At 41.2% G+C, this 14,659-nt stretch overlaps 1 protein-coding gene across 2 annotated transcripts in view; it reads right to left on the reverse strand.

Annotated features, from left to right (window-relative positions):
* Window positions 1-8,103: 8,103 nt before the first annotated feature.
* The window catches only part of SPAG6 (sperm associated antigen 6), a 67,652-nt gene continuing 61,096 nt past the window's right edge, over window positions 8,104-14,659 (reverse strand). Inside the window, exons 10-11 of one of the 2 annotated variants that reach the window (XM_039233074.1) lie at window positions 14,307-14,452; window positions 8,104-9,080 (exon numbers count right to left, since the gene is read on the reverse strand). In XM_039233074.1, coding sequence (XP_039089005.1) covers window positions 9,011-9,080; window positions 14,307-14,452 — 216 coding nt within the window. In that variant the 3' untranslated portion in view covers window positions 8,104-9,010. The remainder of the gene's footprint in view (window positions 9,081-14,306; window positions 14,453-14,659) is intronic. The other variant, XM_039233075.1, reaches the window with a different exon arrangement.

Below are 14,659 nucleotides of genomic sequence, written 5' to 3' on the forward strand. Positions count from 1 at the left end.
ATTCCCACCCACAGTGCACAAAGGTTACTTTTTCTCCACAGCCTCACCAACATTTGTGATTTTTTGTCTTTTTGTTTCTAGTCATTCTGACAGACGTCAGGTGACAGCTTGTTGTGGTTTTGATTTATATTTCCCTAATGATGAGCTGATGTTGAGCATCTTTTCATGTGCCACCAACTGCTTCTTAGAGCAAGTCCACCCACCTAATACCCAGGATTATGGCCCACATCCAGGCTTCCGGTTGGCCTTTATTGCTGGGGAAGCTTATAAAAAGGATTGTGGGGAAAGTACAATTGCTACCGCTGCAGCGGGTCTCAAGCCTTCACTAATTGATACTTTATCTCCTTCTCCACCGCCCATTCTCACTTTGCCTCAGCCAGAGCCCATGCTGGGCCAGGCATATTGCCGGGTAGGGTGACCTAGACCCTCATCTCCAAGTGGCTTAGGACCTGGTCACTGCGCCCATCTTAGATCATGGCTTCTATTCTTGGTCTGTTTATTGTTAAAACTGGGCATGGGAGGGACACCTGGGTGGGTCAGTCGGTTAAGCGTCCGACTTCGGCTCAGTCATGATCTCACGGTTTGTGGGTTCAAGCCCCGCGTCAGGCTCTGTGCTGAGGAATAGCTCAGAGCCTGGAGCCTGTTTCGGATTCTGTGTCTCCCTCTCTCTCTGACCCTCCCCTGCTCAGGCTGTCTCTATCTCTATCTCAAAAATAAATAAAACATTAAAAAAAAAAGAAAAAACTGGGCATGGGAGCCTCAGGGGACTCCACGGGAGCACCTGCATGCCAAACACTCTTCCCTCCCTGCGTTCTGTGACAGAGCTCCGCTCCTCCTGATGATCGAGACCAATGGTCTCTGCTAGTACAGTGACTCTTTTCCTGCCAGTTTCTGGGCATAAGGAGACTGAAGTGATTTGAGTAGTAGCTATATCATAAAGTACAGTGGGACTCTGGGCCCACTGATGAAGTATTACCCTTTGGTGAACAAGACCTCTTGACCCACAGAGTCTAAAATTTGGGGACAGAAAACACAAACTTTCCAAGTGTACCCCTGGGAATGCCACCTACTTTACCCTCATAGTTCGTGGACCCAGTCTACCTATTGGGAACCATATAATGGTTTCTGATTTAGGGTGGCATCTCAACCTCAAGATGTAACATCTCCAAGCTGGAGCCTCAGCTGTGTCTTTAAGAGGCCATTCCTCCATTGTGTCATGCCAGTGGCTTAAGAGTGATGCAGGATGGGACTGGACTAGTGTACTCTCTGGCCCAAGGCAGTATTGTATGGGATCTTGTGTCAGTAGTTCAAACATTCTTAATGCTCAGTTGGTGATGTTGACTGGGTCCTGTGGATAGGAAAGGAAAAGCCAGACTTAGAACAACCCTAATCAAGATGAATTCCTGCTTCCTCCAGGGTGGAAGAGGTCCATTGTAGTCAGTTGATCTCCAAATGGTTGGTTGGTCACCTTGAGGGATGGTGCTGTGTTGGGGAGTCAGCACTGGTTTCTGTGATTTGCCAGGCTGGACATTTGGTAGTGGCAGTGGCTGAACTGACCCTGGTGAGCCGAAACCGTATTCGTAGCCACCATCCCCACCACCACGGCTACTCTACTTCAGTATCCGTTCTGCCAGCCCTACAGCAGCTGATGAGAGAGACCGGCTCATGTCCATGGCTGAGTCATGAATGTTGTTTAATGTCTTTTTGATAGTGGCACTTTGCTATGCGTGACCATGGGACACAAAATTCTTCACACTTGTGTCCACACGTTATCCACGATATCCTAATATTTCTCCTGCCAAGCCTCTGACTGAATTGCCACCCCATCTACTGCTGTCCATGAGCCCATGCGTATTCTTACCTTGAGCTGTTCTTGTCCCCAGTAAAGCAGACCACCAAGTGCATCGCCAGAAATTTCCCCTCACCGCACTCAGGGTCACCCCAAGTAGGGTTGCAGTGCAATAGCGCATCTTTCTGGCTCGCGTGCTCATGCTGGGCCAGCTCACCCATGAATGAAGTTAGTCTCTTTCGTCTCCTGTCCGCTGCCCATAGCAGACACCCCCGTGCAGCCACGGGTGGGAGCTGCCTATGAAAGCCGGAGCAATAGTGGTGGATGACACGGAGATCTGGACCACCACTTACATGTGACCTCTGACCCTCCTGCTCGTGCATGTGAGCATCTTGCACTCCCACTTTATGATGGGCTGTCGCTGCTGGGCTCACCCAGTTTCTCACCTCCCGGGTCTGGCAGAACCCAGCTCATGATTATCTCTGCATGCAAATGTCCCTTGGTCATTTGGCCTGTCTCGATCAAGGCCATTCGTCTAGAAGAACTTCTTTTCAAGTGGTGTAAAGTTCTTTACCACAGAGGGTATGTCCTTGCTCCAAAGTCCCGGGAGCCCACGCTGTGCGTCTTCTGGGATTCCCAGTGACCGTGCACACTTTCCTCCGCAGGTCCCTCTACTGCCAAGGGGCCCGCTGAGTGGCCTGGCCGGGCTCCTTGCCCCGGGGCCTCGGCCTGCCGCAGGGCTCCATCACCCAGTGAAAGGGATGGGGCAGGGTTTTGAAACGCAGGGGAAACAGCTGCTGAGTACACTCAGTGAGGCATTTCAGGCTCCGTCCTCATGGTGACCAGCCTGTCCTTCTGATGGTTGGTTCCCAATCTGAGAAACTGAGGAAGTGACTGTGACCAAGCTGCCCTTAGCCTCCTGACCATCCTTTTTTTTTTTTTTTTAAATCTATCTTTATTTTACAAATTGATACTTTGGTTGACTGCCTCTGGAAGCACTGAGTCCTGTTATCTGCGCCCATGGCTGTCTATGGATCGGATCCCTGGCCCCCATTCCACTTTCGCAGCTCCTCGCACTAACTGCACACATCTTGCTTCTGACAGTTAGGTGTTCACCTGGCCTCGGTTATTCTGGGGTCCCATCATCCCTGTTCAGGAGCTCAGTTTTATAACGGTCTCCACCAGTCCACCCTGGCGTATGGAAGAGCATCACCACTGCGATCTCGCTGGTTGTTACCCTCTTAACAACACATTTCTTACCACTTGGGTAAAACGCGCGTCCTCTGGGCTTCTCTTAGACCAGAGTGGGCTGCTGGCTTTTCCAGCCCTGTGTAGGCACGCACTCCGCCACGCCTGCCCCCCGCCCGCCCCCCCCCCGAGGCATTTGATACCTGCCTCCAGTCTGCCTTCGCAGGTACAACACTTCCACTTCACTTAGGATGAGATGTTGCTTTTCCAAACTTCCAGGAGCCCTGCTCACACCTGGCACCTTGCCGGGGAGATGAATCCCGTATTCTGGGAGAGTGTTATTATCAACAACCCCCCCACCAGCCCCCCGCCAGCTATACTCAGTCTTCTTCGTGATTGTGCTGCCCGGTATGAGGATGAGCCACGTTTTTGCCTTTGGTGTACAAAAAGGTCCTACAATGATCCCTTCAATAAAGGCTATTTGGTTAGGAGTCACCCATCATATCCCAGCCCAGGTTCCGGGATGAACAAGGCGAGCAGAGCCCCTGCAGGGCTGCTTTCCCGAGGTCTGCCACATTGCAGGGATGACATGATATTTAAAATCAAGATTAAAATGCTGGGGCGCCTGGGTGGCTTAGTCGGTTAAGCGTCCGACTTTCGCTTAGGTCATGATCTCGCGGTTCGTGGGTTCGGGCTCTGTGCTGACTGCCAGCTCAGAGCCTGGAGCCTGTTTCAGTCTGTGACTCCCTTTCTCTCGGACCCTCCCCTGCTCTCGCTCAGTCTCTCTCTCTCTCCTAGAAATTAAAAAAAAAAAAATTTAAAAAAAAGATTAAAATGCTGTATGGATTATTCCAAAACATACCTTCATTTTGTATATGTATGCCTCGTATTTCTTTCGGTTTTTGTAAATGCCAGAATAGTGGCTTAATCAGTATCTCTGCTAACTTAAATTGCGCGTTTTACTGTAGAACGTACTGTTCTGTGTGGAAAGTGAGAGAAGTAGAATAAATAAAACATTTTAAAAAATTTAAAAAAAAAAAAAAGAAACGGATTTGCATATTTATTAAGAGAATTTTCCAGCAGATGGCAGTAAAGGGTCTTGGTCTAAAAATGAGAATATTACAACAATTTCCGCTCGATGAAAGTAAAGTATCTTGAGGACTGTGCACCTTTTTCTAATTACACCATATAGTTGCTGGTGTCACCGCTTACCGCATGCCAGGCCCTGTGCCCATTCACCCTGTTTCGTGCTCAGGACCCTGTAAAATGGGTGCTATTGGGAACGCGCTGACGGCCACTGAGTTGGGGTGTAGTGGTTGTGAGGTCCTGATGAGGGTGCGTGCCACTGTGGCTGTCACAGAGCAGGGCGCATTTCGTCCAAGAGAAGGGACCTACCTGAGTTAGTGATGGAAAACGTGGGGGGACGACACTCTCTTGGAATTTTAATTACATCTGTATGTTTTATTTTGTTTTATCTTTTTAATGTTTTTTATTTATTTCTGAGAGAGAGAGAGAGCATGAGCAGGGGAGGGTCAGAGAGAGAGGGAGTCACAGAATCTGAAACCGGCTCCAGGCTCTGAGCTGTCAGCACAGAGCCCGATGCAGGGCTCGAACCCACGAACCGTGAGATCATGACCTGAGCCGAATTCGGAAGCTTATCTGACTGAGCCACCCAGGTGCCCCTACATCTGTATGTTCTAAACTGTACGTGCTACAGATGGCAGCGAACTTAATATAGGTTATTACAGCAGCTCTCGAAGGATTGGACTTGTTTATGCCCAAAACTACTTTGAGTAAATACTTATCATCAGTATCCATTCTATATGTTAGTATAAAGTTTAGCAGGAGTGTGTTATCACAAATTCTATATATGGGGGGAAATTACAGGCGTTGCTTACTGTGTAAGTATCCACACCAACCCACCTTGCAAACTGATGTATTTTTAGTGTAATATTCTTGACCCAGTGTTGTAAAAACCGATAAGCATTCAGTTTAAAATCTCTACACCAGTCACAAAATCATAGCTTCAGGTGTGAAGAGAAAGGAACAAAACATACATTAAACTTCCTGGTATGTTTCATAGAATCACTTCTGAAAAGAAAAGTCTCCTAAGAAAACCAAAATATATAAAGGATAAAATCTCTGTAGCAAATACTAGCCAATTAATCATTAATAAAATCATTAATAAAAGGAGCCCATTTATAAATACTTTATATTGATCCTTAATTTAGGACTGAGGAGACATTTTCCCTACACCCACTGAAATAAGAAAAAATTGAAAAATTCCATCTTGTGTGAAACAAGCTGTTACAGCTTTTGTTTTTTTGTTTAAAAAAAAAACATGAATAGCATGAATACACTTTTCTAAGTTTTTTTTTTTTTAATCTGTACAAAGGCTCAGAGAGGTATGTGGAATTGTGCCCACTTGTTAATGGCACTCATTTTCTGGGTTGTGATATTTGGAGTGATATTTTTGCTTTTTTCTTTTTCCTTTCCTATATGGCTTAATTTTTTAAAACACCACTTACTAAAATACAATGAAACTTACCATTCTTTAAAGCAATGTCACTGAATATTGTCTAATTTTATACCCTATGAAGTCTTCTTAAAAATGAATATATTACTAGAAAAATAATTGCTACAATCCAATTGTAGACAAATTGGATTTTAAAAGTCCTAAGTCCCTTAACCAGCTGGTAAGTGCAGTAGTTATAGTACTGTCATTTAATCCTTTTAATCTCTGAAACAGAATAGCCACAAATCAATATTTTCTAGACAGTGAATTTTGTGGTAAAATAAGCCACAGTATACACAAGGCTCAACATTGACTTGCACCTAACTTAACCAAAGTGTTGGCGATTTGAAAACAGATGAATCCTTCATTCTTTCAAGGTCAGTTTCTGACCTTGACATCTTGGAATGGAGAGGACCTCACCAAGGAATTTACGGTCAGAGTTTATAGTGTGTAGGACCTCAGATTGAGATTAGAAATGAGCAAATCTTTAACCCTTTCTTTCAGGGGGTAGTTTCAGAGGAAAGGGTTAGAAAGAAAGGTCAAAACCAACTGGAATTAAAATTAAAACTTGAAAAAAACAAAAACCAGAAACAGGCCAACCTCCTGTAAATATGAGGCTGTCATTTGCATTTACATGAAACATGCCTGTGTCTCACGCTTAGTTTACTCCCTGCATCTGGGCAAATGTGTTTATACCAGTAAACTCTACGAGAGCAGGCAGTGTCATTTTTTTCGATCATAAATCATCTGGCATCAACTCCACTTACCAAAAAGTATGGGGCCTGGCGTGCCCAACCGCCAGCCCAAATGTGTCCTCTGTCATTGACTGTCAGGGGCCCCTTAAGTCACATGTCAGTTTGCACAGAATGAAGAGTTTACACAGTTGTTACATGCCTCACTGCAGGTTAATTCATAAGCGTCCTGTGAGCAAGCTGAACAAGTACTATGTGCCCTTCCTGTTTAACAGCTATGGCTAGAACCCAGATTTCCCACATCTCTCTTCAGCACCACTGAAAATGCACCTCTTTTCACAACAGCTAAACTGTACGAATAATAAATTTCAACCCATAATAAGGTTCAAGCATTCCATTCCTGAACTGAAGTATTAAATATAAGCTAAGTGAAATATCCTAATGATAGTTGAATTTTAAATAAACTGGAACAGGGAGAGAGAGCAGTGAGACACAGTTGTTCTGCCCAGAGAATAGGAATTTACCAAATTCAAACCAGGGGTTAAAGTATCAAGGAGAATCCCGCCAATGAGAGGCATTAGTTTGCTCTAGCACAAATACAAAAGAAAAAAAAAAAAAAAAATATATATATATATGTATGTTAGTTTTTCAAAAGTCTCATAATAGTGGGGCACCTAGGTGGCTCAGTCAGTTAAGCTTCTGACTCTTGAAATTGTCTCAGGTCATGATCCCACAGTCATGTGATACAGCCCTGTGTTGGCCTATGTGCTGGGCATGGAGGCTCCTGGAGATTCTCTTTCGCTCTCTGTCTGCCCCTCCCCAGCTCCCACATGTGCTCTCTCTCTCTCAAAAAAAAAAAAAAAGTCTCATAATAGACTTTTCTAAAAATAAAGCAAGCTTAATTATGCCTTCAGTGTTTTATAGTAAGAAACATTTCACAGCATGTATTTTCCAAATTGCATATGATAAAATTATAGCACGTATCCAAACACTATTAAAAGTTTTATTTCTTTGATAGGTATGAAATACTGTATGAAGTGAAAAGCTACCTCAACATACAGTGGCAAGAAATACATGATCAGAAATTCAGTGTTCCCATAACAGCTTGGGCGGAGGAGCGGGGGGTTCATCCCAGACACGCTGGTTTTTGTCATTACCGACGTGGCCATCGAAGAAAAATGGTATTAATGAAGAAAGATGAAAACTACCTTTATTTTCTCAGGCTGCTGACCGGTTCACAGGAGAAGCTGGTTAGGCCCTGGAAAGTATTAACAAGTCAAATTGCAAGCAATCCTAGCCTGATATAAGGTAAAAAGAAATGGGACCATCTTGGGTATGATGGTGTTTATAAAGATGCAACAGGGGCACCTGGGGGGCTCGGTCGGCTCAGCGTTTGACTTCAGCTCAGGTTATGATCTCGCAGTTTGTGAGTTCGAGCCCCACGTCAGTCTCTCTGCTGTCAGTGCAGAGCCTACGTCAGATCCTCTGTCCCCTTCTCTCTGCCCCTCCCCTGCTTGTGCTCTTTCAAAAAGAAAAACAATTTTTAAAAATGCAACAAAGTTATACCCTGTTAGGAAATGATGACAGATGAATCTGGAAAATACCAAAATTAAATGGGTAGGTTCTTTGGGGGCGGGGGGAGGGGAGGAGAAAAAGAATCCAAGAAGGAAACTTGAAGGTTGGCCAGGTTGGGAACACTGTGGCCTAAGGGCTCTCTGGTTATAACCCACCTCCTCTCCAGGCCTCCAGGGAAGATCACTGTAAGGACACCCCTTTTAGATCAACAGACAGACAGACTAACTCACACACACACACACACACACACACACACACACACACACACGCCAACTAACCAAGACTCTTAAACCTACTTATGTATTCCCCAAGTTCAGAATTAACACTCCAGGAAACATGCAGACGACAATTCTCTTGTTTTTATTTAAAATTTAATTGAAACTCCCTCTCACCCCCTTTCAGCACCCTAAGTGAAGATGCATGCAAAGTCTAAGCCTGGTGGTATTCTTTGTACATTATTTTTTAAATCCCTGGAAATGTGATTTTAGAACTTGGGGAAGTGAAGCCAGGACAGGGTACACAAAGGACCCACTTTACTTGCCTGCTTACTTGTTTATTCGCGAGCAGGGCTGAACTCAGGAGCCTTTCAATGAAATGGGAAGCATGTCTGCGGTGGAATAATGCTTAACAGTGACTTCCTCCCTCTCCAGCTCCATGAAAGGTAAGGAGCCATTTTTGGTGAGGTGAGAAAAGAGCTTAGAAGATTTGGCATCAAGAGGAGGAGAGCTTCCTCAGTTATTAGGAAAGCCTGATGGGTCATCCATAGATTCCAAATGTTGGGTTAATGCATTTATGTAAAGAGCATCAGAGTCTCAAGTGCCTTATACTTCTGTCATCAGTTTCCTCTTGTGACATTTCCCTTCAGTGTCCTCCTGGGGAATTTGCAAGGTCAGTTTTCCTTGCCTGTGTCTAGGAGGAACTGGCCAAAATAACTAAGAGTTTTCAACATCATTGTTCGTCTATGTCTAGTTGGGGGGGTGTGTGTTTGCGAGCCGGGGATGGTTAATAGAACAATAACAAAAGCCTTAACCCCTTTGAATGTCTTTTTACAATTCACCCCTAGAACAAATCCTATGCAAATGAACAACAGTTCCTCATTTATTCAGGCCGCTAATCTTTTTACAGAAATTTAGAAAATATTATCCAAAGCTATTTCACACTGAATAAGTCTAGAATGTACTTGGTTCAAGTATTTGGAAAGAACTTTAACAACTATCATTCAAAATACTCTGCTGTGAATTAGAACTTGGCTTAGTTAGTAAGTGGTTGATAGCTGTCCACTCTCTGCAGAAGTGTTTCTGAATATCCAGGGGAATAATACCTGGAAAAGAAAATTTTCTATTAAATACTTGTGAAATGATTCATCACAGTAGGCACAAAAGATTCAATATAAGGCATTTATCTAAATTAATTCTATCAGTGCAACTTCAACGATACCCTGAATAATTAAGCTCCAGTAATGCTCTGTGCATAAGTTTTGGGGCTATCAAGGAAGAAAACACCAACTCACAAGTCCCTGCTAGATAAATAGCAAAAACTTTGAGGGTTATTAATTAATGCACAGAAGTATTTTCAAAGCAAGATACTTGGATAGTATCTTATTATAGAGACTGTTTTTATTATGTTAAATGATTTATATTGCTTTAGTGACCATAGCTAGTAGGTTTTTTCATAAGTTAGACAATACAGTCTATCATTACTAATCAGTGTCTACATTCTGATTGCCTTACAGATTATTCTCACTGTATGTTTTAATCAGATCTGGCCACCCATAAAAACAAAAATTTCTGGGATGATAAGTCACATTAAGGGGCATCTGGGTGGCTCAGTCAGTTAGGCATGCGACTTCAGCTCAGGTCATGATCTTGCAATTCGTGAGTTTAAGCCCTGCATTGGGCTCTGTGCTGACAGCTCAGAGCCTGGAGCTGCTTCAGATTCTGTGTCTCCCTCTCTCTCTGTCCCTCCCCCACTCATGCTCTGCCTCTCTCTCTCTTAAAAATAAATAATAAAACATTTTAAAAAGTTAAAAAAATAAGTCACATTAAAGAACTATTTATTAAATGGCTTACAGATATCCTATCATACAAACTTAGGAAATTAGTCATTTTCATTGATTTGGGGCATCTATAGTACTAAAATCTATATTTACAAATTGAAGATTTTGTAAAATATATACTATGAAGGTATTAAATATATTGATTAATATATTGATTAATGCATTATGGCATGCCACGTATCTGTGCAAAGAATTTCCATACAACTAGAAGTATGTCAAATAACATTTGGCAGGCATTCTAGAATATAATAAACAGATAAAAAATCTAAGTAAGTGTAATTTGAAATTTTCCAAAACCCTCAAAATAATTAAACCTCCTAAGGTCTTCTCTCCAGATAAAATCTGATGTTCAAGATTTGCTTTGTCCTTTTTCTTTACCTATCTTCACATGTGTGACTTGAAAACTCTAAATTTCTTCTACAAGTTCTCGAGTTAAGGTAGACAAAAAAGAACAGTATTTTCTTGATAGTGTACCTAGAGGCAGTCATAGCTACACAGATACATGCATACATAAACAGTTACCCTATAAAATATTTCTCCTCTAAAGGCATCCAACCCTTGAGAAAACTGTCCTCAACAGGGGGGTCTCTTTGAGGTACTCTTTTTTTTTTTTTTTTTAATTTTTATTTATTTCTAGGAGAGAGAGAGAGACAGCGTGAGCAGGGGAGGGTCAGAGAGAGAGGGAGATACAGACCCTGAAATAGGCTCCAGGCTCCAAGCTGGCAGTCAGCACAGAGCCCGACGCGGGGCTCGAACCCACGAACCGCGAGATCATGACCTAAGCGAAAGTCGGACGCTTAACCGACTAAGCCACCCAGGCGCCCTATCTTTGAGGTACTCTTACACTGAGGAAGTTGCAGCTCTTTCTCTGAGTTACTCACAAATTTTAAAACAGGCCTCACCTTCCAAGGCCTCATAAATGGGTCAGACACAAGATAGGTGCTTTTTATATAAATGGTAAGAAGTAGATTTAGAAAAACCAAACCTTAAAAACTGGTGCTGCTTCATATGGTAGCCACTCGCCACACGTGGCTATTGAGCGTTAGAAATACGGCTACTGTAGGGAGCCTGGAGGGCTCAGGTGGTTAAGTGTCTGACTCTGGTCTTTGGCTCAGGTCATGATCTCATGAAGCAAGATCTCATGGTTCATGAGATCGAGCCCTGCATTCACTCTGCACTGAGCATGGAGCCTGCTTGGGATTCTCTCTCTCTCCCTGTCTCTCTGTCCCTCCCCACCTTGTTCACGTGTACCCATGCTCTTTCTCTTACTCTATGTCAAAATAAATAAATAAACTTTTTAAAAATACTGGGTGTCAAGACTGAGGAATTGAATTTTTATATTTAATTGTAAAAGCTGATACTCCAGTCAATTATTTTAGGTGAAACTTTTAGGTGTCTTTAGAACAACTTATGAATCTACTTTTTCAACTATGAACTTTATGTTATCTAAATACAGAAAAGTATTTCTAATAAAATTTAGCATCTGAATTGAAATGTACTGTAAGTGATAAAATACCTACCAGATTTCAAAAACTTAGTATAAAAAGTGAAATGGCTCATTAATAATTTTTTATATTGATTATCACATAGTCTAGTCTAGGCAAAGATCCAGAAGACGGTAGAGTTCCAAAAATCCCGTCCCGCTGTGGAGTGGGCTAGGATTAGAACCCAGGCCTTCCAACATCTAGTTCTGAGCTCCTTCTCATCACACCAGCCATCTTTATTAGAGATTTTTAAATATGGCAATATGAAATAAATATTTAGGCTAATAACAGCTGAAAGAATGTATCCATTGATAATCTGTCTTGTAAAGAATAACAGTCCTAAAATAGTCACTCAATGATTCCTGAGAATTATATGATCACAAAAATAAAACCATCCCAAGCTTACATTTGTCCATTTTCATAGATAATGTTTATAAGATATCTACAAAACACCTTTGTAGTTCTATAGAACCTGATGCTTTAAAAAATATGACAAACATGAAAAAGCTAATTAGAATTCTTCATGATAATTAGCCAATTTCTTAAATGTTTATTTATTTTGAGAGATAAAGTGCAGACTGGGGAGGGGCAGAGAGAGAGGGATCGCGAGAGAATCCCAAGTGAGCTCCACGCTTAGTATGGACAGAGCCTGTTGCGGGGCTAGATCCCACAATCACGAGATCACATCCAGAGCCAAAACCAAGAGTTGGATGCTTAACCTAAAGCCACCCAGGTGCCCTGATAATTAGCCAATTTTTAAAATGAAATCCCAGGGGCGGGTGGGTGGCTCAGTCGGTCGTGTGTCTGACTTCGGCTCAGGTCATGATCTCCCGGTTCATGGGTTCGAGCCCCATGTCAGGCTCTGTGCTGACAGCCAGCTCAGAGCCTGGAGCCTGCTTCGGATTCTGTGTCTCCCTCTCTCTCTGACCCTCTCCTGCTCACGCTGTCTCTCTTTCTCAGAAATAAATAGATAAATAAATAAATAAATAAATAAATCCCAGATCATAGATTTGAGGTTAATATTGTAAGGTTAAATGTGAGATTAAAATTTTCCAACAATATTGTACGTTAAATAGAATGGGAGGTTAAGATTTCACAGTGCTTTTTGACAAAGCACCAGATTACATTCTAATGTGACAGTTTCATTTTCCCCTAGAGCTCTGTAAAGTAATTCTGGAAAGGAGTAGAAAGAAGACTACTATTCAAGAAAGTACCTTACTGTTGGTTAATTCTAATAGGTTATTCCATTTTGGGCCCTTTGGGGTTTTTTTTCCCTTCATTTTTCTATAATTTTGTTTGTTAGAAAATTACATTGAAAGTTACTCTATTTTTTATTTAAATTTCAGTTAGTTAGCGTGCCATGCAATATTGGTCTCAGGAGTAGAATTCAGCGCAGCACCCAGTGCTCATCGCAAGTGCCCTCCTTAGTACCCATCACCCATCTAGCCCATGTCCCACCCACCTCTCCCCATCAACCCTCAGTTTTTTCTGTTGTTAAGAGTCTCTTGTGGTTTGTTTCCCTCTCTTCTCTCCCCCCACCTTCCCATATGTTTATCTGTTTTGTTTCTTAAATTCCATATATGAGTGAAGTCATATGGTATTTGTCTTTCTCTGATTCACTTATTTCGCTTAGCATAATGCATTCTAGCTCCATCCACATCATTGCAAATGTCAAGAGCTCATTCTTTTTGATGACTAATATTCATATATGTATATATATATATACACACACACACCACATCTTCTTTATCCAAAATTTACATAAAATAGCATTCTTCCTGAAGCGAAGAAGATATGCAAATTAATTTTGTTTTCTTTTCCTGATTAAAGATTTTCATATTTCCTTCATTTAATGGTTTCACACATATTTTATATGTTATGTAAGCTTTTTGTATGTTATTTTATTTGTATGTTATATACATAGATATATACTTATGATATGCTACTCCTTTGATATTATTTTTTATATATTAATATTTTTAAAGCTAACTTATTGGAACTCTTTTGGTCAAGCAGTTCTCATAAACCTCACAAAAGTGCATGACTTATACCTCTGGAAAGTGTTTACTGGAAGAATATATATGAAAAGAAGACAAATTTTACTCTTACAGAAAATTATTTTGTGCTTCTACAATGAGTGTTACCACATATATTAAAACCACTAATATTAAATAGGAAGAGGTATATTTATGTAACTTATATAAATTATAACATAAGGTTTTTTGGGTTTTTTTTAATAACATAAGGTTTAAACATTGCAATTTATATTCTTTAAGGTTAAGTAGAGAAAATAAGAAGTGAATGTAGGATTTGACAAATACAGATAAATATGGCCTTTAATTCTTGAATGTTTTTGGGCATTTTTTCAAAACTCACTTGTTGAAATCATTCTATCTTTTCTTGGTAACTTTGCTTGTATTTACTTTGGTATCAGTGGTATAGTTCTTTAGACTTACAAGGCCCGAGGCTTAGGTGTAATGCTCTACGAAGCAACCTTATTAAAAAATTAATCTTGAAGAGAACTAACTGCTACATTACTATAAGGCACCTGCATACCACAAACGTGATTGTTTTTCAAATACAGATAGTAACTTTCTTTTTGCCACTTGACATCTCTTTTCTATTTGTAATACTCCTATTAATATAAATGTGAGCTTAAGGCAGAAAAATAATACGCAGGGAACTATGAAAATCAGAAGCTATAGGCCCTTTCTAAATCAGTTTCACATTGAAAACTGTTAATTTAACTTGGACTCTGCATTTGGGTACTGTTTAGTAAAGCATGTGTTAGTACAGAGGTGTCTCAAATGACATTCCACTTTGATTTGGAGATGTGTGTGTCTCAATCAGACCATTATTAAATTGAGGGAGGGGAGAGATCAAGAGACAAGTAAAGGTATACACTGGTCTTATGTAGTATTTCAAAGACCACAAGTTGACACGGTGGACATAAAATCTAGATTTAAAAACAGAAAAACTACATTATAACATTGTCCATTTTTCCCACCTTACTATCTCCTCCGGGTAACAGTTGTTAATACTGTTGATGTATTCTTGAAGGAGAGAGCCGGGTTCTGCCTTTATCTCCTGAACCTTTTTCAGCCCACCGCTGGTTACAAAAAGCCGTCGAGCTTTGCTGTCATGCGGCAGTACCTTGAGAAGTCAAGCACATAAGACGGTCAGCTTTCCTTTTCCAAGTGGGATTATTATTAGTGAAAAGAACTAATATATCTGAGGAAATGTGGGAGAGAATTTATGTGCAATATATCAGTAACATAATGAACCTAAAGTTGCTGACAATTCGAAGTAAAATGTAGTCTTTTTAGAAACGTATTAGCGTTTTACGTTGAGGAGATGGAA

This window comes from Hyaena hyaena, unplaced genomic scaffold (genome assembly GCF_003009895.1).
Source record: "Hyaena hyaena isolate Hyena2069 unplaced genomic scaffold, ASM300989v1 scaffold_72, whole genome shotgun sequence".
NCBI classification, from domain to species: Eukaryota; Metazoa; Chordata; class Mammalia; order Carnivora; family Hyaenidae; genus Hyaena; species Hyaena hyaena.